The sequence below is a fragment of the Wolffia australiana genome, chromosome 9, assembly GCF_029677425.1.
Source record: "Wolffia australiana isolate 7733 chromosome 9, ASM2967742v1".
Classification (NCBI taxonomy): Eukaryota; Viridiplantae; Streptophyta; class Magnoliopsida; order Alismatales; family Araceae; genus Wolffia; species Wolffia australiana.
Window position 1 is genome coordinate 2642673 of NC_135843.1, and position 27328 is coordinate 2670000.

General features: G+C 41.8%; 1 protein-coding gene across 6 annotated transcripts; it reads right to left on the reverse strand.

Moving 5' to 3' along the window:
- Positions 1–16075: 16075 nt before the first annotated feature.
- Positions 16076–19974, reverse strand: LOC144707719 (putative polyamine transporter At3g13620). Of its 6 annotated transcripts, none has more exons than XM_078580948.1 (3): positions 19834–19974; positions 17432–17979; positions 16076–16407 (listed from the first exon to the last, which is right to left on the reverse strand). In XM_078580948.1, exons 2-3 carry the CDS (start codon positions 17872–17874, stop codon positions 16341–16343), a joined length of 510 nt encoding a protein of 169 aa, XP_078437074.1. In that variant the 5' UTR covers positions 17875–17979; positions 19834–19974; the 3' UTR covers positions 16076–16340. The 6 variants fall into 6 exon arrangements, 5 of the variants coding, with proteins under 5 accessions (XP_078437074.1, XP_078437073.1, XP_078437075.1 ...); XM_078580947.1 differs by lacking the exon at positions 19834–19974 and adding an exon at positions 18073–18443; XM_078580949.1 differs by lacking the exon at positions 19834–19974 and having other exon boundaries at positions 17468–18443.
- Positions 19975–27328: the final 7354 nt, after the last annotated feature.

Consider the following 27328-nt stretch of genomic DNA (forward strand, 5'->3'; position numbering starts at 1 on the left):
ATTTAACATATGTACATAGATCTAAATAAATATTAATGACTTGTTAATAATAATTCTACTCATTATATAATGATGGAAAATTATTTTAAAATATCGTGAAACAATAAAAATGAAATTCATTCCAAAACTGCAATAAATCATTTTATGCCTTAATAACATGGATTTATGATAACCCCTATGATAATAAATGCATGAAAGTATTGTCAAAATTAGAATGTTATTTCTCTCGTCTCCCAGTACTGCACGCATGGTCTTCTGCATATATAGAATAATATAATTTCAATAGTATTTTTGGGGTTAAGAAATATTGATATAGGGTAGGAGTTTGGGAGTATGTGTAATTTAATAATATATGTTAGGTTGCTGTTAAGTGCATTGAAAGAATTATTATTTATTTCTATTATCCTGGTATATTGATAGTGAATTTCATGAATATATCCAATGGGTTAGAGAATTGTGATGCCATAATACATTAATCATTAGTATCTAAACATGTATTTGAAATTTTCTTATTTAAATGATGCTCGAGATAAACACCAAACTATCTGATCTGGCCATTGGTGTGGATTAGGGCTAGCTGGTGGTTCCTCTTTAGCAAAGGAAGTTGTTGAATTTTTCCTCATGAATTCACGAATGATTGTGTGCCTAAAGATTAATCAGGTTGATTAATGTTACCGTTGTATGTATGTTTTGTAGAACTGACATACCAATAACATCTTGTGGATGGACGACTATGTTTGCCTACAATATATTAGTCCGGAATCACATGATTGAAAGAAATCTTAACAAAAACACAAAATATTAGGTTAAGGCCATCCACTTTGCATGTTTTATGTATTAAAAATATATATTATGTGTGTTATCGATACTATATTAATGAATCTATTTTTAAGGGATATTTTTAATTTTTTAGATTTACTTGGATTTAAGGGTTTATGCATAAGTTCTGAACTATTTTTTTTTTGTCAAAACATTTTGATTATGAATTTTTTACATTATATTCAAGAAGGTATTAATTTTACAAGTCCGAAATAGAATTTATATATTTTTAGAATTTTATTTTAATTTAATAAAAATGTTAAGTACTTCTTATATCAAAGCCCCGCTCTGCAATGTGGCACTGTTTGATTTGATCCAATGGAAAGCAATCATCCTTTACGAACTTTTTTAGCATAAATGATCATCCCAAAAAGTGAAATTGGAGCACTTAAGATCATCATACTATGTATATCAATGATTTCCTATTTAAGTAACTATTAGAAATGTTTCCCAATAAAAATGTATCTTACCCTAACCTAACTGGGATTCACATTGGAGTAAATAGATAGGAAAAAGGCAGGATTATAGTTACAAGATAGCTAAGGGAAGCCTAGCTTGAATTGAGGTATCATTAATAGAGAAGGACATCAAATATATGGAGTTTATTCTTTATTATTGTGCGGATGATCTGCTTCTCTTGGACCCTTATTGGGAGTTGGCTTTATAATCTTTATCTGAGGATGAGGCAAAAAATAATCCACTTGAATTTGGAACAGCTATTAAAAATCTGAGGGAAAAACTTTATTAATTTCCTCTTGACACATTTGTGTTTTACAAATTTCACAAAAAAGGTTAGTGACGTTGCATAATGTGATTAGCAAGAAAGGGAAAAAAGAAACGTGTTGACATGACATCATCACCTGACACACGAATTGTAATGTTTTTTATTCTATTTTGGCAAGAATGACACCCATCAGCCTGCCATTTAATAAAAGAAATGTTTTCAAAATCGCGCGTGATGACACGTACCGACATCACATGTTAGGTAATACATTAACGTACCCTTCTTATTTTCTTTTCCAGAACAGGCCACATTGTCACTTTTGGGTTGCAATCATGGAATACAGGGAGAATGCTCTGATTATTAAAAGAAAGATGAGAAATTGAGATTTTCAACCTCCAAAGATAAAAGAGGAAGAAAACGTTAATGCGGACATATAACATTAAATCAAACGGTCGTTTGGACATTCTCCATTTTCAGATCTTGATATTTAACAGTCCTAGAGGCCAATTTAGCTAAATTTTGAAGTAGCTTTCCCTCTATTCCCTCTTTCCAATCATGCCTTGCAATGTGTAACTTTGTTTGTATCTTTATAAAAAGCATCCTTAAATGCGCTCCCTACATTTGTGTGATGATTCAAAGATATCAAGATTCTGCGATCCATCAAGCTCATTCTGTGTGTGTTGGGTATTCGAAAATAGGCAACTGAGAATATGAGGATTTTACCGGTACTCTCATAATTCCACGTCTTGGTGGAATGTAAGAATCTGCGATAAGTGTCATGATGGAGCGCATCCAGACGACGCCAATGAATCATTAGCAGAGCTATCTTCATTGTCATCAACATCACCACCGGTCCATGTCCAGGCCGACCGGCACACCAAAGCGTCCATGAGGACCCTCGAGTTTAAATAGCATGGGTAGATCACGTCCGTGTCTGTATCTTTGTGTTTTAATTATCTGTTTTCAGTTGTTTAATTTCATGTTCATGTTCGTCATGACAAGTTCACTGTACTCGTCATGACAAGTTCATCCATCACTTTATTTTGAGTCATTTAATATTTCTCCATGTGTTTTTCATTTTCAATGTTGTAAAAAGGGGCCCATTATTTGGCCCAATGTGTACTCTGTAATGGGTCCATCATGGCCCTATATAATGCCATGATGGACCACATGCATCTCAGATCTGGAAGTTGTATCGACGGTTATTCTTCTTTGTCCAGGTCTCGCCGTGAGAATAGAGGAGAGGAGAAGGATAGGAAGAAGAGGAAGAATAAGAGAAGGAGAATAGGAGAAGAAAGAAGGAAAAGAAAGCACCGTAAGGTACCCGGCCCCAACGCCGCCGGATCCTGTTGAAGCCTCTCACATGCTTTGGCTCGAGTCAAGAAGTCGTCGACTCCCAGCCCTTTGCATTTGTGAGAAAACGACATCCGATCAATATCTGTGGTAGCCCAACGCATTCCTGTTGTCAAAGTCGAATACCTGTTATCGAATCACGTACGGGGACTCTTGAGAATCTCAACCGCTGACTTTCACATACGTGGATGCTTGCAATTCCCACCCTGCCCAAACGCGCTCAACGATGGTCAAATCCACGTTGCTTGATCATCGTCACAGCTTGTTCGCGATCCTGCGGTGCCTATCGCTCGCATTTTGACGTCGATACCGTCGGGCGTCCCTATAGCTGTGGCTGTATTGCGTGTCAATCCGCCACCACCGTCACCCCCATTGTATTGCACCACCCTTGGGTTGCACCACACGCCTGATCGAGAGTTTGGGCATCATCCATTCATCAGTCGCTTCGGTCGTGCCATCCGATGGTCAACACAAGCATTTTTTGTTCTGTCGCGGTGTCTTTAAACTCATTTGTCCGTTTGCCCGTTGGTCGGCGGCCACTGCTCCCGTGCGCCTGACGTGTCTGAGACTTGGGATGCAGTCAAAAAGCATGGGGTAACTGGTGTAGCACCCGACGCTCGAGTCCAAGTCAGACTCTCCAAGGTGCTGACCGACTGTCACGCTTGAACCCGACATACCGTACGGTGCCCTTAGTCACCTATGGGGTCAACAAGGAATCCTCTATCAACGCGTTGTCTACTGATTGTGCTGATGACCTAAACGGCCGTATATCTGGCTTGACGCCCCACTACGGCCCACCTCTGGTATAGCCTTTGCTACACGCCGCTGGTCGGATTGCTTCCAACTCAACGTCGTCAACGAGTCACTGATCTGAACGGTCTCATCTCAACAGTAGGTTAAGCCGATCTTTGGGTCTGTGACCACTTCTGCTCAAGACAATGCCTTGCCGCGCCTTGCTTGCATGTGGTGTCCATCTCATTGGTTCCTTCTCTACTGTGATCTCGGCCCCAAGCCGCCCCCGTGCCCCCCGCACCCACCAAGCGTAGCTTATCACCTGAGTTGCCTAAGATTAGTTAGTAATAATCAATTATTATATATACTCGTTAGAGACTTAGTGAATAGGATTCAATATAAGTTCAAATATAGAATAGGATTAAAGATAGATATTAGGATCAAAGATAGAAGGATAGGATTACATCGTAGAAAGGATGACTGTCGCACCAATCTAACGGTGGAGATCGGTGCACTCACATATATCATAACGGTCAAGATCACTCGTGCTCATTATAACTGATGAGACCATGATACCGTTCGACGGTCGATATCGGTGCATCCACGCACATTATAACGCTCACAATTAAATACAATATTTGAATATATATCCGTTGTAACCGTTAAAGCAGACATATAAATAAGAACATAAAGTTTCTATTTTAAGACTACAGTATGTTATTATATATTCAACAAATGTAAACTTTAATCTTTGAGGAATGCAACGATCCAACTCTCCACCTCTATTCTTGGTGTTCTTCTTCTTTCTTCTTCTCTCTTGTTGAAATCCTCTTCCTTCTTTCTACTTCAGTCTCTATCAAAGTTCTCAACACTCCTTACCTCCGATCTTCGAGTTATCGCTTATGTGTTACACCGACATCACAGCACCGCCTGTGAGGTCTCGTGCACTGACAAAGGTGCCAACGACGAACACCCCCACCAATGCGGTACGCCGTTCCCCTTGCTCGTCAGTTATATTACATCTTATAGTATACGTTTGTCTACACTCCACCGCATTAAGGTTAGATTAGGTGAAAGAAAACTAATGAGAAAACTCCGATTTGAGCGAATTCCTAGGTACGGGCCGAGGCCGTTCGTTACGTGCAAGCCTCAAGAAATTGTTCCATTCAGCGCTGTAGTCGCCGTCGTCATTCCGACGAGGGTCAGAAGGTCAGCGTCATCGTCATTGGGTTGCCTGCTCAGAGTTGGGAAGTCGGTTATTCGCCGCAAGTCGGACCTACAAGTACACCCCACTAGGGTTTCGTCACATCACATAGTTACATTTGCTTAGTGAATTTACCTGTTGGACGACGCTAGTGACGACGTCCGACATTATGTCATCACCTTACATTGATTCTTTTCTTCATCATGGTTAGCATACATCAATATCATCATTATATCTTACCATCACATAACATCACTACACTCTTATATCAGGTCTTACACTTTTCACATCCCCGTCTCTTCATCGTCTAATAATCATCCCACATATGCAAATCACTCTTTTCCCACATTCCTACAATCTATTCATCTTCTTATCTCATTATCTTCACTCCCTTATTCGTCTCATTTGTTCTAAAGATTATTTACATATTTATAGTTTGTATCTCTAACAATTTATATCACTCATCTTATAATCACTTCCACGTCTCAAATTTTCCTTTTCACTATCTAAATGTGTCTCCCATCATATCGTTAATAAATTTAAGACTATTAAATCATTAATTGTTGTCCCGTGTGAGGACGATCAATATTCATCACTTTTTATAATTCATCAAATGACTAAAAGTTAAAATTTTATTGATTAAAATCAAATGCCAATATTGGAGAAGTAAACCCTAATTTTTGTGATTTTTAGTCGTAGCCCCGATATATAAATATAACTACAAAAAGATGATTGAGTGGTCGTTAAGTCCGAATTCGGGGTTTAATGTCATTGTGTTAATGAAGACTAACCAAGAAATGTGTATAAAACTACTGCATTTAAATACCCTACAAGAAATATAAGCTAAGTAGGTGTCAATCCAAAGGGAGGAAAATTTTAATCTGAATAAAGTACTATAAATAAAATAAATAAGTTCACAATAGAAATCATAATGTTTAAGCTTCTTGCTAGATTTTACGAATTCGTCTTATTATATTTTATTAAATTTTGTAAGCCAGAGTCCAATGACACCATGTAAATAATTTATATTATCATCCCATATATTATTTCGTATTGGAGGGGAAAAAAAGTTTTAAATATTTCTAAAGTATTAATTTAGAATTGTTGTGACTTAAAATGATTAGAAAGAATAAATGTTATCACTCCAAATGTTTCTAAATTTCATTTCAAGGCTAGGATGACCAAAAATTATTAATATTTATTTGATAATATGATATTTAGATACTATGATACTTTCCACAAAATTAACATATTCTATATCTTTTGTGGTCAGGGATGGCGGCGGGGGCAGGGGGGCCATAGTTAGACCATTGAGTTTGTCACCTAGTATATGCAGGTTAACCTTGGTTTATGATGCTTCATCATATTTGAAACTTTAGGCGAAATGTGATTATGCTCGAATTTGGCAAGCTCTTTAGACCAGTTGGTGGGCGCTGAACCCCGCAAAGACTAGCAAGAGAACGGGTGCCACTACAGATACAACTATAAGATGATTACTAAAATACCCCTTTGTGATATTCTATTTACATTCCTTGACTTTTTCCTCTTTTCTCGTTTGTCTACAGCTTCTCCTTCTAAATTTAATGTACGCTATTTAATGAAGTATGTGAGGGCTGACTGGGCAGGTAACCCAGTGCAAATTCTCATCTGACTATCGCTTTGATGCCTAAATTTAGTCTCGACCATTTAGAACATTTTCATAATAAATTAGTTCAAACGAATGCTTTGGCCCATTAAGAGCTGTCCCTTCTCAATCCTGTTTGTTTTGCACATGTTGAAATATAGAGGTCAAATTTATTTTAACTTCAAATAAGTAAAATAAGGAAAATTAAATAAAAGTTTCACAATGAGTAAAAATTTAACATATTATGTGATTCAGGAATATTAAATCAATTTGGATACAAACTGATTAAATCAGACTAAAATCATACGAAATGTATGAAAAATAAGTACGAATTTATCATGTTAGTGTGGTCAATATGGGATTGTCGGCTGTTGGTATAAGAGGAGATTTACTCAAAGAGGGAGATGACTAAGTCTCAACCATGTCAAAGCTTACTCATTTCCCATAAGTTTACATCGATCCGCACCACTTTTTATGGATCAGATCGTATGGATGAAAAGAGGGGTTGAAGACAAAGCATCCATGAAATGTGTCAGCTCAATCGGACCTCTAGATCATCAGATTTGAAGCCTTAAAGTTGGATCAGTCCAAGCCGTGCATTTTTCTCTCTCCTCATGATCCACGCTGATGCTTCCTCATTTTTTTCTGGCAGTTGTGATTTACAAACTTCAGCACTTAATGGACCAACACAGTGTATAGTCTTCTGAAATTGCACAATCCAAGACGAGCACATGTACCTGCGATAAAGAGAAATGAAACAATGGTTTTATTTCTTGTAACGTGGACACACATCGTGAAATTAAAGTTCTGTAATAATCCATTATAAAATTAATACTTACACATAAAAATAAACTAAATATATTTTTCACTTGGACTTCATCATAAAAAAATATAAAACATGTATATTATAGTAAATAAAATGTAAAAAATCAATAAGAGTATATTCTGAATCAGAAATTAATTTATTTGAGAGTGGTGCAGCCAAAACCCTTAAAAAGACCATTAAATCCATAAAATCATAAAATATGTAATCGGATAATTGTAAGTACCGTTTAAAGGTTGAAAGCACATATTTATCATTGTGTTAAATTTAAAAATATGTGTATATTTTACATAAAGAACCAAATTAATTTAGCAAAAATGTAAAGTATTTCTTATATCAAAGTCGTGATCTGCCATTTGTTGCTATTTGATTTGATCCAATGGAGAGCAATTATGCCTTAAGAATTGGTTTAGCATAGATGATCATCCCAAAAAGTGACATTGTAGCATTTAAGATCATGATACTATGTATATCAATTTGAACATTCTGATATATCTTAGGCTCCTATTCTATCTTCACATACAATCAGGCAACTACTTGACTCAAGGCCTATTGTGCTTTGATCACTACCCATATTGAGGGATGCATCACTTTAAACATTCATTAAATACACATTAAAGATCATCTTAATCTTCGGAGATTTTATGAAAAGTTTTAAAATATGTATAAAGACAGGGCGCCCAATTAAGGTACCCATATTAGATAGATCTGCCCACCCTCCTATTATTCCCCTCTTATCTAAATACTTCCCCTTCTACCCCATGACTTGATGATGGGAAGTGATGAAAGTATATTTGAACTACGAGCCAATTGCACATTCCAAGTATATTTCAATGTACATTGATATAACATATTTATTACAATGCATGTGTGGTGCTTACGAATGAAATGCATGAATACATGCAATAACTTAGTAAATAATGATGTAAATGAAACTAGTTTTTCCACATACGTAAAGTACACATATTATATTATAGTGTTTCCTCGCATATAAAATTATTTTATTTTTTGAGATGATGTCATTAACTCCATTAATACCTAAAAATTCCAAAAAAAGTCATAACCAGATTCTAAAAGATGTGCACAGTTTAAAGTTGATAACATGCATAGATAGTTGGTTTGTAAAAATAAGTGTAGTGATTCATGATATAAAAATATAATAATCACTGTGTCAGCAGCCACTTGCCACCACATTTATTTTCTCTCATATTTAACATGTCCTCCCTCTAGAGAATGATTTGTAACCTGACTTGATGATGGTAATGGATGAGAGTGTGACATATAGTACATCATGTCTCCCTTCTTGTCACAGATCATTGGGTTTTGACAAAACTCAACACAATTTTGTCACACGTTGCGAGCCAACAAGTTCTGTCCTCACCTCGTCACCAGATGTTGTCCCCGTCACATCGGTCAAAATAGCTATGAACTATTTTTTATGGGTTTTTCTCTCTTGGACTTTATCTCTTGGTCTCTCTCTCTATCTCTCCTCTCCTTCTTTCTCTCGGTCTCTCAGTCTCTATCTCCTCTCTCTCTATGTCTCCCCTTCTCTCTTTTTCCTCTCAGTCTCTCGGTCTTTCCCTCCTCTCTTTCGGTCTCTCTTTCTATCATTTCCCTCTCCGTCTATCTCTCTCCCACTTCTCTCTCGCTCTCTCTGGTTCTATTCTCTCTCTCGGTCTCTAGGTCCCACTTATCTTTCTCCGTCTCTCTTGCCCGCTCTTCCCTCTTGGTCTCCCTCTCTCTCAATCATGTCAAGGTGACCTTTGCACGTGGAAACGTGGACGCATAACTCCACGGTTATGCGGGAATTTCTCCACGTCAACCCATGTGAGCAGAACGTGGGAAAGGAAGTTATTTTAACTTCCGCTTCTGCTCCTCTATTTAAGACGATGTAATCAGTTCTTTTTTCAATATATGTTTTCTGAGTTCCAAGAGCCTTTCTTCTTCTTCTGTCATTGGTGCTTGAAGGTGATCTCGCCGGCGACGTCCAACCACGTCGTTTTCTCCGACGAGTATCTGACAAATCATATATCTTTGTCAATCCTTATACCCTTCTCTCTATTTCGTAGATCTCTCCCTTGCATATCCCTCCCTCTCTTCCTATTCTTTCTCGTGATAATGGTATCTCTCACTCTCTATTCTCCCTATTATCTTCTCTCCCTTATCTATCTCATCCATCCCACTCTGTTTCTCTCTCAACTTCGTTAACTCTCCGTCCTGCTCAGATGGCATTCTGACTTTTATACTCAGGACTAACATCTCGATGTACGCTCGGGTGACTATTCCATCTCAAAAAACATACGCAGCACGTTGAATATCTCTCTATCTCTCGCTATCTTTCTCTCTATATCTCTCTCTCGATGTCTCGCTCGCAATGTCTCTCTCTCTCTTTGTTTATCTATATATATATAGCTCTCTCTCTCTCTACAGTTTATTGACCAACTGAAAGATATTTAAAATGTAAATTCTCGTTAGATCTAGCGAATGAGAAGACACAGAAGCAAAAGAGAAGACGGAAAGCAAAAACACACAAAAAATTCGTAGACTAATCTACCGCTATAAACTCATCGCCCCGAAATCCAGTACCCATCTCCGGAACATCAGAGACTTTCTTCCCGAGGGCCCCTCCACGCACTTGTCGACGTCGAACTCACTGTCCTCGGCGAGAACGAGAGCGAGAGCGAGAACGGTAACAAGGCCTCCATGGCCGGAAGAACATTCTCTCATTCTTAGTAAAACTTGGCTTTCCAGCCAAGTTTCACGAAGAATTGCATCTTTAGACCAAAAACAAGCCAGAGGTGGAACACCACTAAGAGAAAGTGTACCTAATAAAAATGCAGTTCTTGTATTTGGAATATATCCTGTTAAACCACCCATAAGAACCATATTCTGGCTTTTTTCAGGTGAATATCCAATAAGAGGTTCCATTGAATGAATAATAAATCTCCGGCGCGGCCTATTGCGCCGAGCCGACGGTCCAAGCGGCCGGCCCGCTCTTGCTGAAAATCCGCTTCATAGTATTTCTCTTCGTGTGGCACGTGCCGGACGCGCTAATGATAGTAGAGCTGGCCACAGCCTTCACAGGGACCGGCTGCTACATGGCCTGGGTCACCGCCGCCTTCGAGATCTTTTGGCTTCGCCGCCATTTCTTGTCAATGCTGTGGCCAGCATCGTGTTCATGAGCGCCTCCAGCACGCTGGACATTAACGCCACGAGCCGGCTCGCAGCTTCCACCGAGGGCTCGGCGCCGTAGGCCCCGCCAGACACCTCGAAGAATGTGATGAACACCAGGGGCAGGAAGGAGAGCATGTTCTTCCCGCCATGGGGCCCGTGGATATCATTCTCTTATATCTCTCTCCCATTCTCAACCTCTCTTTCTACCTCTCTCTTGCGTTTTCTGGCGGATCTGGCACTCCTCCCGCGCTTCCTGGCCGTTCGACCGGCGTGGTTCGGCATGCCGAGGCTAGCCATCATCGTGTCGACGGCCGTCATGCTTCATGAGTTTTCCTTCATGAGCTTCGACGACATCTTCGCGGCGGCCAACTTTATCTACGCGCTGAGCATGCTGCTGGAGTTTGCGCCTCCCTCTGGCTGCTGAAGTTCGCGCCCTTTCGAGTGCCCACCGCCGTGGCTCGCCGCCATGTTTGTGGTGCCCTCCGCCTTCATCGTGCTCATCATGCTCATGGGCAGCTGAAGAATGTATGCCGTCAGCACCGGCATGGCCGCGCTCGGCGTCGCCCTCTACTTTATCTCCATGAACCTCAACGCCAAGAAATGGCTCGCCTAGGCCGACGACCGCAACCCCTTCTTCACCGACTACTAGAATCTCCCTCCTTCACTAACCGCAAATCCGCCTTCACTGACTGCAACGATCAGTTGTCATGACTGAAACAAGAACACAGGGTTATTTACAGCCTCAAAATGAGACCGTTTCATGGCAGACCATTATGAGTCATTCTTAACAATTCATCGTTGTGATTCAGTCCTAACAACTCCTCGTTGTGATTCAGTTAATTGCCGTTTCCAGATGCCACCGTTTCACGGAAGGCCGTTGAGGACCTTCACGTCCTTTCTTGAACAAGATGTACTTTTGTTTCCTTTATAGTATCAACAAAAAGAGAGAGAAACGAGAGGGAGATAGAATGAAATGGAGGAGAGAAGATCTTAAGGCATGAGAGCGATGGGAATGGGGAAAGAGAAATAGAGCGAGCGAGCGAGAGAGAGAGAGAGAGAGAGAGAGAGAGAGAGAGAGAGATGAGGGATGAGCGCTTACTGGCGGAATCCGATGGCGGCGAGCGAGCGTTGAGATACTGAGATATAGAGATATTGAGAGAGGTTGAGATATATAGGTTGAGAAGGGTAAAAAAAAGATTGAGAGATTGAGAGATTGAGAGATTAAGAGGTTGAGATATTGGGAGAGGCAGAGATAGAGAAGTTGATAAAGGAGGAGAGATTTTGAGAGATATAGGGATGGATAGGGGTTGAGAAAGAGAGAGAGAGAGGTTGAGAGATAGAGATCGAGAGGGGTTAAGAAAGGGAGAGATAGATTGAGAGAGATAGAAATCAAGAGGGGTTAAGAAAGAAAGAGAGAGATTGGGAGAGATAATGATCGCGACGGGTTGAGAAAGGGAAAAATAGAGATTGAGAGGGGTTGAGAAAGGGAAAAATAGGGATCGAGAGGGGTTGAGAAAGGAGAAGAGAGATTGAGAGGGGTTGAGAAAGGGAAAAATAGGGATCGAGAGGGGTTGAGAAAGGAGAAGAGAGATTGAGAGAGATAGAGATCGATAGGGGTTGAGAAAAGGCGAGAGAGACTGAGATTCTGATATATTGGGAGAGGCTGACATAGAGAAGTTGAGAGACGGAGAGAGAGATTAAGAGAGATAGAGATAGAGATCTAGACTCCAAAGGGGTTGAGACTTGAGAAAGGGAGGAGAGATTGGGACACAGATATTTAATTGGTTTGACACGTATCCAAAGGCTGGATGAGTTTGACGACAACAGTTACCAACCAACGAGAGATTCTATTGAATCGACTGATAACATTAAAAAAAGAGCACCATTCTCTGCCAGGTTGGATTGAAACAGGGGAATAGAGATTGGAATAGCGGGATCGAGTGATAGTGTTCGCCCAAACTATATCCGGGAAAAAATGAGACGTCAAACTCAATAATGGATCTTGGTCAAACCAAATGTCAGATATCGTGTCAAACCAATTATGAAACAGGGGACTTGGTCAGTACCCAGTCTCCAGAGGCAATAATGGATCTTCTCCTACTTGTTAGAAACCTACAGCAATATATGTAAAAAAAAGGGTAAGACATACTCAAACCGGCGGATAGTCTTGTGTGGAGAGATTATTATAAATAATAATATGTGTACAGAGTAGAGAGATTTCTATGCCACCAAGCAAGAGACCAGAATAACGACTAATTTGATTGTCGAGCCCATAGATAGATAAATAGTGCTATCCATCTATCTATATATCTATCCATCCATCTATCTGTCTATCTATCAATCAACCTACCTATCAATCTATCTATTTATGTATCTATCTATCTCTCTCTATCTACAAATCTATCTATCTATCCATCCATCCATCCATCTTTCTATCTATCAATCCATCCATATATCTATCTATTTATCTACCAACCTATCTATCTATCTATCTATAGATATATAGATTAGGAAGATGGATGGATTGATTGATAGATGGGTATATAGATTGATATGTAGAGAGAGGCTTAGGGAATGAAAGTTATAGACATTGAGAAAGAGGGAGAAAAGACAGCGGTACAGAATGTGAGATATGGGTCGATATGTAAACAGTGAAAGAGAGAAGCGGCAGAAGGACAGAGATAGAGACATAGAGAGGGGGACAAGGATCAAGGAAGAGAGAGATGAGGAAAGAGAAATCATTAGAGAGCAGAAAAGAGAGACATCAGCACAGAGAGAGAGAAAGATATGAGGAGAGTGAGTGAGAGGGAGGGAGAGAGAGAGAGATAAAAGAGCTGGAGGGATGGCATTTTGTCATCCGTCCTTCATAAAAAGGTGATATGTCGTATTCCAGATATTCGGCTGAATGACTCAACAGAGAGCTTTTAGTCATCATTATTAGGCATCATTGATTTATGACAGATTGTGGATGACGAAAATGGCAAACGGATAACGATAATGACTGATGATTGTCTGGATGATACATTTATTAGAAATATAAATAAAAACCAAACATATGACATTATAGTTTTTAACTGCTGAAGAACGAGACAGCTTCACCACCACGCCACCGTGCAGGTGGAGGGCTTCATGGCACAATTTTAGTGAGATGAGCAATTTTATCCATGGAGCAATTTTAATGAGATGAGACAAGCTTTGTAGCTGGCTGGTTGAGGAGCACACCACCATATCGTTGTGCTGAAGAACCGCACTCCGACGTAGAAGAACGAGTCGAGCTGTGCGGCGACACTTCATGGCGGAGGATGTACTGTGCCCTCCTCGGATGGGCGTTGCACCTGGCTAGGATGACGTGCCCTCCTTGATGCCATCCTCGGCGTTTGCATGGGGCCGCCGCACCACCGAGCTGGGCTACTGTGCCGGGCGGGATCACCATTTTTTTCCTCACAATATATAAACGATGCATTCGTGTAGAAAATTAATTAATCGCAATAAAATGAGTGATCAAGATACATTAAATTGATACAAGACTACCGTCTGAGGGACACGTTTGCTGAAAGGAGCGGGTGTATGTTATAGAGAAGGCAACCAAGATTCCCACAAACGAATCAATAAAATTGCGGAGTGATTGTAATTTAAGCGATGACGAAAGCCGCAACCTCATCCGAGGTTACATATCCACTATTATAATACCCAAGACAGTTGAAATTCCCTGTGGAATTGGCAACGGCGAGCATATTAAATGAAGTATTAAAGTGCTATGAGTGGAGGAGAGGAGACAGACTTGGGAGGAGCGGCAGCGACGCAGGGATGAAGGTCAATCTAAGGATTACGAAGAAGCCGTGAATGAGAACGAGGAGGATCGGTGCGATAGAGGACAACATCAGCGAGGAAGATGGCGAGACTCGCCCAAGGTGAACGATGCAGGACCCAGAAAGAACTTGATAGGCAGAAGGATATACTCGGGAGGGGTCGGGTTGGCAAAGCTGAAGGGGAGGAGAAGAGTGATGTAGATAAGGAAGAGGGAGGATGATAAAGGCGAGAATGGGGTGTAATTTTGTCGTTGTTATTTTCGTTTCAGTCAAAAAAAAAATTATAATTTGTAAACTTACTGAGTAATGTATAGTTGTGAGAAAGGTCATCTCCACAGGGATTGGATCTTAGAGTTGAATTGAATTAATGAGTACGAGAATAAACAAACACCACTGTGTGTTTGTTATTATGTCTCAGAGAGAATAATGAAGTATTTAATAGTGATGTGTAAAGGAAGTGCTGTGCAAATATTTTATTTCGACGTCAAAAATTCATATATATATATATATATTAGATATATGTTAATGTCGTGGAAGATGACATAGATACACACATTAGAAATATGATATAAATCTGAAACTCTTGCTCGTAGGAAGCTGGTAATAATATGACCCATTAATAGTGGAGACAACACAAAATGTGACCTTACATTCTTCATACCATCACCATCTTATTTTTGCTATTTGTACTCCCCTCATACTATTCTCTAACCATGTCTTTAGACCCTACCCTGACACTCCAACATTGCGTCCCACAATGTTTTGGTTGGATTGACTCAAGATAGACAGAGTCAATACAAGTCTTAGGCACTAGGGGTAATATTGGAGTGTATGGGTAGTTGGAGTGAGACAAAAACTTCACGTACATCCCAACTGTTCAAGAACAATTAATTCGAGCAATCCAATTGTGAGACGCCAGCCAGAAATTTGGGAGTAATTGAACACCTTTCCAATCATTTCTAAGTAGCTGACAGACTTGAAATTTTTTGCACCACGTAAAACATCTATGCCGACTCAAAGCATGCATTTGTACTTATTTATAACATGATATGCATGACGTTATTTTGGATATTATTTCACGTGGATTAATTATTTGAGGAAGAATAAATTGAGATTAAACATGGGCTCTGTCATGGCGAGGAATTGGTAAGAAAGTTAAGTTCTGCTATTTTATCCATCTGTTTTCATACTTTGTCTGATGCTCTTCTGACATCATGATGCACATTGATGCTCTATCTTATTAAATATAATATATGTTCCTTTGATATGAGTCTAAGGCCTGCATACGATCGAAGTTAAGATATTGATTCATAGAAATTACGTGGGATTGGTATTTTATAACTCAACTAAAAGCCACAAAAACAAACACTTGGGTCGAAGTTGAATGAAACATAAAATATGGTTAAAACGTCAAAGCAATATCTTCTTTAAAATACGGTAGTTGCGTGCTGTGAATATTACAGCCAATACATCTCATCAGATCTTGTTCTTCTTGTCGACCTCCTCTAGAACTTATTTAGTACACTTTTGGATCTCCCACATCACACTTCCCATTACTTTGATCCCAAATTCCTTTGTATTGAATTAACTTGTTATTCTAACAAATTATTAGACATTATAATTTATAACAAGTTTGAAAACGGCATATCTTTATACCCGTGCCACCTAAATAATTTATAACAAGTTTCGTCTACCCGTCCTTTAAATATCATGGCGACGATGCTAATTTTTCTCGTGGACAACGTGGGATATGTTACAAAGAGAACAGGAGAGTTGCGATGAAGGTAGACGGAAGCGAATTTGAACAGAGACGAAAGGATCTTCTCAAACACACAATAACTTCCACTGATCTCAAAAGAAGTTGATACAAAGATAGAGAAGACACACAAGATGATCGAGGAAGAAGGAAATAACTTCAACAACGTATTAAAGGGGCCTCCATTCTCCATGATTTATAGGCCTCCAAAATGAGGAAGGCGTAACCTCCATCATTCGTAACTTCCCCGTTATCTCAGGGACAGTTGTATGAACGTGAACAGATTGTAACTGCCCTCTTAAGGAGATTTCCAATGTAGTGGTCAAATGTCAACAGGATATTTTGCCAGATGAGTGCACCTACAAGTATTGAAGTTGCACATGGTTCGGCTTCAGCCGTCACATATCTTAATTAGCACCATCACGAGACACAGATATAGATAGGTAGATATAGATATGGATGGAGACAAGATAGATAGATTTGATGGATGGAAAAATAGAGTAAATAGATAGATAGGTAGAGACATAGATAGAGAGTTAAAGCGAGAAAGGTTGAGTGACACACAGAACTGACAAAAGGGATAGGGACAGAGAGAGAAAGGGAGAGCAAGACAAAGGTAGTGAGAGAGATATAGACAGCAAGAGCAAGAGAGCGGTAGAGCGAGAAACAGAGAGAGGGAGAGCGAGAGACAGAAATAGAGACAAGATGAGGAGATTTCAAGTGAAGAAAGAGACCAAATCCAAATAGAACTAGGCAACCTCAAAGACACTTATAAACGCGGCACTAGACTCCGTTAAAATGAAGGAAACGAGAAAAGGAGAGAATAACGAATATAGTAGTAGTCAATTCTCACGGAGAGCGAGAGAGAGAGACACAGAGAGATAGAGAGCGAGAGACAGGTAGAGAGAAACAGCGAGAGGGCTGGCGAGAGACAGAAAGATAGAGCCAAAACGAGAGATAGAGAGCTATCATAGTAAACCCGTATAATGGGAAGATTTCAAGCCGAGAAAGATACCAAATCCAAATCGTACAAGGTAACCTCTGACACTCACCAAGGCAGACCTGGACACCTACGTTTGGCGTTCTCAAATAAGCGTAGTTAAAATCAGTCAAGCAAGAAAGAGAGAGTAATGGGAGAATAGCACTCTGGCATTCTCAAAGAGAATATTTACATATTCAAATGGAGTAAAGAGATGGAGAGATGGGGGGCAGAGATATATCGGAGGAACTAGAGACACAGATAGAGGGACACCGACTTCCCACCAGGTTTTGGCCTTCCCTGAGGAAAAGAGAGAGAAAGAGATAAATGGATAAATAGATACAGAGAGAGGTAGAGGCGAGAAAGGGAGAGAGAGGGAGAGAAGGGAAAGAAGAGATAAATGATAGAACAGAGAGGGAGCGGGAGAAATATACTAGTGGTCAGTGCAGGGGGGGTCGGCGTAGGCAAACCATTTCTTGGCCTTGAGGGCCTTGGAGAGAAAGTAGAGAACGGCGCCGAGCGAGGTCATGCCGGCGCTGACGGCGTACATTCTCCAGCTGCCAATGAGCATGACGAGCACGATGAAGGCGGAGGGCACGGTGCACATGGCGGCGAGCCACGGCATGCTGGCGGGCACTCGGAAGGGCCGCTTCAGCAGCGGCTTCTTCCGCCGCAGCCAGAGAAAGGCCGCGAACTCCAGTAGCATGCTCAGCGCGTAGGTGAAGTTGGCCGCCGCGACGATGTCCTCGAAGCTCATGAAGGAGAAGCCCAGCGTGAAGGCCATCGACACGATGATGGCCAGCCACGACGTGCAAAACCACGCCGATCGGACGGCCAGGAAGCGCGGGAGCAGGCCCAGATCTGCCATGCCGAGCATCTGGAAGGAGCACCCGCTCAGCGCCGCCTCTTACAACCCGATGGCCGACAGCACGGTGCCCACCTCCACGCACACCTTGAGCCATTTGCCCACGATCATGCCTGCCTGGCCAACCCAAGAACAAGCCAAAATTTATTTTTCCTCACACACAAGGTTCTGAAAATAGAGAGAGAGAGAGACAGAGGTTTAGAGAGACACATGTTGAGAGAGAGGGACAGAAGTTTAGTGAGAAAGAGAAACAGTTTGAGAGAGAGATAGAAAGAGTCGGAGAGAAAGAGAGACGTCGAGAGGGAGAGCGCATCAACGGTGGAGAGAGAGCGAGGGATTGAGTTGTTGAGATATGTGGAGAGAGAGAGCAGAGAAAGAGAAATTAAGATATTGAGATATAGAGATATCGAGAGATGCTGAGACAGATAGGTTCAGACACGCAGAGAGAGATTGAGATATTGAGATATTGGGAACTATTGAGATAGAGAAGTTGAGAAAGGGAGAGAGAGAGAGAGAGTGAGAGAGGTAGAGATCGAGGCGGGTTGAGAAAGGGACAGAGAGATTGAGAGAGATAGAGATAAAATCGAACGAGAGGGTGTGAGAAAGGAGAGAGCGAATGAGATTCTGAGATACAGGGAGAGGTTGAGATAGAGAAGTTGAGAAAGGGAGAGAGAGAGAGAGAGTGAGAGAGGTAGAGATCGAGGCGGGTTGAGAAAGGGACAGAGAGATTGAGAGAGATAGAGATAAAATCGAGACTCGAGAGGTGTTGAGAAAGGGAGAGAGCGAATGAGATTCTGAGATACAGGTAGAGGTTGAGATAGAGAAGTTGAGAAAGGGAGAGAGAGAGTGAGAGAGATAGAGATCGAGACGGGTTGAGAAAGGGACAGAGAGATTGAGAGAGATAGAGATAGAGATCGAGACTCGGGAGGGTTTGAGAAAGAGAGAGAAAGAGATGGGGACAAAGAGATATTGAAGTAGCTTGTTGCCTATCCAAAGGCTAGTGGGGGCTGGACGAGAACAGTTACCGACCCACTAAAGAATCTTCTAAAATCAACTGATAATATTAAAAAAGACCGCCTAATCTCTGAGAGGTCGGAAGGGTATTAAAAGTTTTTTAAAAAGGGTAAAGAAAGGGATTCCGAAAGGCGGATCTTGAGTAAATATTGACTTGGTCAGTACCCAGTACCAAAAGGCAATATTGTCTATTCTCGTCCGTGTTAGAAAGCTTCGGAAATATTAAAAACAACGGGAAGAGATACTCGAGTCGGCGGCTAGTGTGGTGTAGAGAGATTATACGAATAATATAGTGTACAGACAGCGTAGAGAGATTTCTATGGGACAAAACTACAGACGCACAGAGACGACTAACTTGATTTTCGGGCCCAAAGATAGATACTGGATAGATCGATAGGTGGCTGGATTGACAGAGGAATGGGTTTGGCGAAGATAATGAAAGTGAGAAAGAGTAAAGAGCAGAGGGAGATAGAGACAGCGGGAGAGCGAGGGAGACTGGTAGAGAGATGGAAAGAGGTATACAGATATAGAGATGGCGAGAGGGATATATATAGATGGATTTGGAGAATAAAAGTTATAGACATTGAGAAAGACGGAGAAAAGGACAGAGCGATAATAAATAGTGAAAGAGTCTCTCTCTGATCGAGGAAAGGACAGAAAAGTGAAAGAGTAGATGAAAAGAGGGCGAGAGATTTGTTAAGAGTGAGGAAGAAAAGGATCGAGGAAGAGAGAGGGAGAAAAGTATCGGGACGGAGAGAGATCGAGGGGGAGGAGAAAGGGGTAGAGAGATAAGTAGTCGATGGAGGTAGAATAATAGGTAGAGACTGTTATTTAGAGAGATGAAAAGAGAAATATCGATAGATAGATACAGAGAGCGACCGAGCGAGAGAGAGGAAGAAGGAAACAAAGAGATATCCAATGGAAAAAGTGAGAGAAAAAGGAGGGATGAGCGCTTACTGGCGGCGTCGGCGAAGAAGCCGTCGGTCCATTGGTCCTGCGAGAGCTGGAGAGCACCCGTGGCGGCGAGCACGGGGACCAGATAGCCGATGCATATGAGGAGGCCGGCGGTGAGCAGCGCCCGGGGCAGCGTCTTCTTGGGGTTCTTCACCTCCCCGGCGAGCGTGCTGACGCTGTCCCAGAAGTTTAAGTTCCAGAAGAGGGTGTTGAGGTAGAGCCTCCAGTCGCCTCCTCCCGCGCTTCCTGGCCGTCCGATCGGACTCCAGAAGAGGGCGTGGTTCGGCACGCCGTGGCTGGCCATCATCGTGTCCACGGCCATCACGCTGGCTTTCACCTTCATGAGCTTCGAAGAAATCGTCGCGGCGGCCAACTTCACCTACGCGCTGAGCATGCTGTTGGAATTTGCGGCCTTCCGAGTGTCCCCCGGCACACCGTGGCTCGCCGCCATGTTTGCCGTGTCCTCTGCCTTCATTGTGCTCGTCATGCTCATGGCCTGTTGAAGAATGTATGCCGTCAGCGCCGGCATGACCTCGCTCGGCGCTGTTCTCTACTTTATTTCCATGACCCTCAACGCCAAGAAATGGCTCGCCTACTCCGACGACCGCAACCCCTCCTTCACTAACCGCAAACCGGCCTTCACTGACTGCAACGATCAGTTTTTATGCCTGAAACAGGAACACAGTGTTACTTATAGCCTCAAAATGAGACCGTTCCACCGCAGAACGTTGCGATTAGTCCTAACAACTCATCGTTGCGATTCAGTTGATGGCCGTTTCTAGATGCAACCGTTTCACGGCAACCCCGTTGCGGACCTTCACGGTATTTCTTGAACAATGTGTAGTTTTGTTTCCTTTATAGTATCAACAAAAAGAGAGAAAACGAGAGGGAGAGAGATCAAACTGGAGAAGAGAAAGATTTTAAGACGCGAGATCTCTATAACTATAAAGCAAATTAGTGTACCCTTCTGCCCTCTGATTGGCTGAGAAGAGTTGGAGAGAGAGAGAGAGAGAGAGGGAGAGAGAGAAGAGAGTGAGAGAGAGAAGAGAGTGAGAAAGTGAGAGAGCCCCGTCCCCGCCGCCGCCACCTCCGGCCCCGCCTCCAGCACCCCCTTGCCGCCGCCACCCCGCCCTCCTTCTCCGGCCTCGAGCGCCCCCTCCCCGCCGCCGCCCGCCCCTCCCCCCGCCGCCCGCTTCCTCCCCGCCGCCGGCGCCCCCCTCCCTTCCCCCTCCCCGCCGCCTCTCGAGCCGGGCAGAGGTCGACCCGCTCGAGCCGGCGGAGCCGCCCCAGGGAAGCGGGGAAGGGGGGGGTTGACGAGGGGGGCGCGACGGCGGGAAGGGGGCGCGGACGGCGGGGAAGAGCCGGGGTGGCAGCGGGGGGGGAGGGCGGCATGTTCTTCTTCCTTTTCTTCTTCGATCCTTTAATGGCCGGTGTGTGCTCAGATTTTGTTCTCAGTGATTCAATTAAACATAATTTCATTTTTCATGCTGTATATAGTTCGATCGTAAGTGCAATTCAACTTTAGTTTTTGAGATTTTGATCAGAAGTGCACTTCGGAGTTATTTTTTGACGACTCAATCGGGAACGTAATTCAAATTTTGCTTTTTATGATTTCAATCACAAGCGCATTTTAGTTTTGTTTTTGAGGATTCTATCAGAAGTGCAATTCAAATTTGATTTTCAACTATTCATTTTCAAATAATTCGTTTTCAACTATTCGGGAGGCAACTATTCGTTTTCAACTTCGGACCAGCATTCAACCACGGTCTTCATCATCCTCAATTCAACCGCGGCTTCCTTCTTCTCCCCCACCCATTCTTCCTCGCTCTATCTACAGTTTAAGGTTAGCAACGAGACAACAGCCTTCTAATTGCTCAAGGCTCCTCCTCCGGCACGCTGTCGATTTCCTTATGGATTCAACTTACTTTTGAATGCGATCAGAGTAGCAATTCAAATTTTGTTTTTGATAATCCAAACAGAGGCGCAATTCTAAATTAGTTTCCAAAAGTTAGATCAAACATAATTTAAATTTCGTTTCTGATAATGCTCTCAGAAGCTCAATTTTCAGTTAGTTTTCAAAGATCCGATCGGACACACACTTCAAATGTCCTTTTTAAGAATTCAATCAGAAGCCCAATTCAAATTTATTTTTTGAAATTTTGATCGGACATAATTTAAATTTCGCTTTAGAAAAAATTCTCAAAAGTGCAATTTCAAGTAAGTCTTCTAAGATCTGATCGGACAGACAATTCAAATTTCACTTTTAAGAATTCGATAAGAAGCGCAATTCAAGTTTTGTTTTCGAATGCGATCTGGGTGACAATTCAAATTGTTTCGGATTATTCAATCAAATGCACAATTCTAATTTCGTTTCCAAAATTTCAATCAGACATAACTTAAACTTAATATTGCACTCAAAAGCGCAATATTAAGTTAGTTTTGAGTATCCGATCGGACTACCATTCAAATTTCCCTTTTAAGAATTCGGTCAGCAGCTCAATTCAAATTTAGTTTTTGAAATTGTGAGCATTTCAATGATACTTACATATTACTTTTAAGAATTTCAAAATTTCTCTCCACTCAAGCGAGCATTGCGAGTGGGCCACACTAGTAGATGGGAAAGGAAAAGACAACTAGAGAGAGAGAGAGATAGAATGAGAGAGAAAGAGGAGGGATGAGCGCTTACCGGCGGAATCAGCGAAGAAGCCGTCGGTTCTGGATATCCAATGGCAGCGAGAGAGCGTTGAGACATTGATTTATAGAGATATCGAGTGAAGAAGAAGATCCAGACTCTTCAGTAGAGAACGGAGATTTCTTTCTAAAACAAGGAAGTCCGTGTTCGGTGCTCACTCAGTTCGTTATTTCCAGTTTCAGGTTCGATCGCAGCCGTCCATTGTCATGAGTTATAACGGTGATCGGCGCTCCACGTCACATGCCAACTCGTGTGATGGAAGATTACCGTAACAACCTTGGACCGCCACGTGGGAGGCCATTACGGCTGTTTTCTTTCTTTTCTCTTTCGTTGACTGCACTTTAAATAAGAGCAAGATGCTCGATGTATTGTCAAGACGAGACGCTTCCATTTTTCGATTGTTTTTTTCATTCAAACTCGATTGTTCCAATTGAGTGAGAGCGGCTGAGAGGCACGGGCGACCTTCGTGAGGAGTCTACAAGTGGTATCAGAGCCACAGGTCCCAGGTTGACATCAAGAATTGCATCTATGGCGAGGAAGAACGGAGAAGCGGGCTTTGGAGGCGAATCATCTCTGTCATTGTCAACTCTCAAACTATCCCGAACGAACTATCGGATCTGGTCCATGACAATGGAGGTATATCTGGATTCTCATGATCTCTGGCAGGCTATTGTAGGAGAAAATGTGACCAAGAAGAAGGATCGAATGGCGTTATCGGCAATCATGAGTGCTGTGTCTGAGGAGCAGCTACTGATGCTGGATGTCAAGAAGACGGCGAAGGAGAATTGGGAAATCCTGAAGCAGAGGAATCTTGGAGTAGAGAGGGTTATTCAGTCTCGTATACAGGCTTTAAAATGAGAATATGAACTACTCAACATGTCCAAGTCCGACACGGTTGATGATTTTGCTACAAAGTTCACCCGGATTGTGTCAGATCTGAGAAGTCTCGGCGAAGAAATGGTGGAGAAAGAAGTGGTAAGGCGTTTTCTGAGAGCAATGCCTTCCAAATTTGATGCACTTACTTTGTCTTTAGAACAGTATGGAGATCTGGACAAAGTAAGCCTGGATGAAGTAATAGGCTCACTTACAGTGCACGAAATGCGTCTCAGGGATAGAGAATCCCGAGAGGAAGAGTAGGCTTTACTCGCTAATGCAATGAGTAAAGCCAGGATTGATAATGAAGATGGTTTTGCACCAGGAGGAAGAGGAAGAGGACGTGGGCGAAGCAGAGGTCGAGGAAGAAATCTGTCCACTGATGGCAGAGAGAAGAGACACTTTGACAAATCGAAAATCCAGTGTTACAATTGTCAAAGGTATGGGCATTTTTCTTACGAATGTCGTAACGAGAGAAGGGAAAGAAATGACATTGCCTATCTTGCTGAGACTTCACACACTCCGGCGACAGCAGAAGAAGAAGAGACGTCAGCACTACTGATGGCATTTGAAGAAGAAAGGAGTGATCTTTTGCTGCAAGGTTCTGAGCTGGAGCATCTCAATTCCAAATTGTGGTATTAGACACCGGTGCCACAAATCATATGACCGGAAATCGAAATTTTTTCAACGAGCTGGATGAATCTACTGAAGGATTTGTGAAGTTTGGGGACAATTCAAGAGTCAAGATAGAAGGGAAGGGAAGTATCTCTATGTTCAGGAAGGATGGAGAAATCATGCTGCTGAAGAATGTACTTTATGTTCCAAAACTGTGTGCCAACATTCTCAGTTTAGGAAGATTGGATGAAGAAGGTTACAAAGTACTTAATCAAGAAGGATGGCTCACTATACATGATCGTGAAGACAGGATTCTCATCAAAGTGAATCGCACGGGTGGGAAGTGGATCTTCAAGATCAAGAAAGATGCAGGTGGGAAAATTCTGAGGTATAAAGCAAGACTGGTGGTGAAAGGCTATTCCCAAAAACCAAGAATAGACTATGGAGAGGTGTTTGCACCAATAGTAAGATTTGAATCTATAAGAGTCCTGATAGCTATAGCTGCAAGGAAAGGTTGGACTTTGCACCATCTTGATGTCAAATCAGCATTTCTAAACGGTGATGTAGAAGAAGATCTCTATGTGAAGCAACCAGAAGGCTATGTGGTTCAAGGAAAAGAAGGACATGTTCTTAAACTAAGGAAAGCACTATATGGGCTCAAGCAGGCTCCACGAGCATGGTATTTCAAGTTGCATAATGGTCTGATAACTCTGGGTTTTATAAGAAGCAAGCATGAGCAAGCCATTTATTACAAGATTACTGCAGACACCCATCTGATAATTGGAGTCTACGTTGATGATCTCCTGCTCACTGGGAAGGAAGAAAAGGGTATCAATAATTTCAAGGCGCAAATGAAAAATCACTTTGATATGAGTAACCTCGGTCATCTGAACTGTTATCTGGGAATCAGAATAAGACAAGGAAAAGAATGCATAACTCTGTCTCAAAAGACATACTCAGAGAATATCCTCAGATTTGCCAGGATGATGGATTGCAACAGCATACAAACTCCCATAGAAGCACGACTCAAGTTCAATGACTCAAGTGCATCCAGTACTGATCCAACCGTTTTTTGAAGTATCATAGGAAGTCTAAGGTATGTCACACACACACGACCAGACTTGTCCTATGCTGTTGGATATTTGAGTCGCTTTATGGATAAACCAACTTTTGAGCATTTCTCAGCTCTTAAGGGAACTCTAAGATACCTGAAGGGTACTCTTGGATATGGACTGGTGTATAAAAAGGGAGACTGGAAAGAACACTCAATGGGATACAGTGACAGTGATTTTGCAGGAGACGAGTACGATCGGAAAAGCACTTCAAGAGAAGTATTTTTTTTCAATACTGCCTTAATCAGCTGGTCATCACATAAACAGAAGACGGTCTCTCTTTCATCATGTGAGGCCGAATATATGGCTGCAACGTCGGCTGCATGTCAAGGTGTCTGGTTGAGAAGAATTATTGGGGAATTGAGTGGAGAAGAAATAGATTGTGCGAAGCTCCTTCTGGATAACAAGGCTGCTATTATACTGAGCAAAAACCCAGTACAGCACAGTCGAACTAAGCATATTGATACGAGATATCATTTCATCCGGGAGTGTGTGGAAGAGAAAATGATTTCTGTAGAGTATGTGAAGACTGAAGATCAACTTGCAGACATACTCACTAAAGGACTTGGACGAGTAAAGTTCTTAGACATAAGAACTCGACTTGGAATTGTAAATGTTTGTGATGAGAGTCTGAATCATGGGGGAAATTGAAGAAGAAGATCCAGACTCTTCAGTAGAGAATGGAGATTTCTTTCTAAAACAAGTCCGTGTTCGGTGCTCACTCAGTTCGTTATTTCCAGTTTCAGGTTCGATCGCAGCCGTCCACTGTCATGAGTTATGGAAGATTACAGTGATCGGCGCTCCACGTCACATGCCAACTCGTGTGATGGAAGATTACCGTAACAACCTTGGACCGCCACGTGGGAGGCCGTTACGGCTGTTTCTTTCTTTTCTCTTTCGTTGACTGCACTTTAAATAAGAGCAAGATGCTTGATGTATTGTCAAGACAAGACGCTTCCATTTTTTGATTGTTTTTTTCATTCAAACTCGATTGTTCCAATTGAGTGAGAGCGGCTGAGAGGCACGGGCGACCTTCGTGAGGAGTCTACATCGAGATATATAGGTTGAGAAAGTAAAAAAATAAAATAAAATAAAATAAAATAGATATATTGGTTGAAAAATGTAAAAATAAATCCAGAGATTGATAGATTATGTGAATGACATAATGGGAGACGCAAATATGGAATAGTTGATAAAGGGAGAGAGATATTGCAAGATACAGGGATCGAAAGGGGTTGAGAAAGGGAGAGAGAGATTGAGAAATAGAGATCGAGAGGGGTTAAGAAAGGAAGAGAGAGATGGAGAGATAGAAACCGAGAGCAATTAAGAAAAAAAGAGAGAGACTAAGAGAGATAAAGATCGCGACGGGTTGAGAAAGGGAGAGATAGAGATAGAGAGGGGTTCAGAAACGAAGAGAGATTCAGAGAGATAGAGATCCCGATGGGTTGAGAAAGGATAGAAAGGGGTTCAGAAACGAAGAGAGATTCAGAGAGATAGAGATCCCGGCGGGTTGAGAAAGGATCTTAAAGAAGGATCTTTAAGGGTTGAGAAAGAGGAGGAGTCAGAGACTCGCGACGACGACGACCGCCGGATAGGATCTTAAAGAAGATTAGAGTAGTAATAAAACATTATAACTATACTCGGTAAGAGAATAGATTATTAGGATATCATATAAGTTTCAACATAGAATAGGGTCAAAGATAGAATAGGATCATACTTAGATAGGAATACACGGCCAGGATTTAATCCTGTATAACCGTTATAATAAAGGGTACACTGCACCGATCAACGGTGCGGATCGGTGCACCCAAGTGGTTATAACGGTCGGGATTTAGAAACAAGAAATTCAAATATAGTATCCATTGTGAGACGTTACAACGGATACTATACGTTATAAGAAACTACTATATTTAGACTACGTATGGATAATATAAATACAACCAATGTCACACGAAATTTAATTCAAGAAGTTACAACAATCACAAGTATTCTTCTCTCTCTCTCTCTCTCTCTCTCTCTCTCTCTCTCTCTCTCTCTCTCTCTCTCTCTCTCTCTCTCTCTCTCTCTCTCTCTCTCTCTCTCTCTCTCCTTCTTCTCCTCTATCTTCTTCTCCTCTATCTTCTTCTCCTTCCCCATTCTTCTTGAGGCAAAGGTCGAGAGTTTTCAGAAAGGATAGAGAGGGGTTCAGAAACGAAGAAAGATTCAG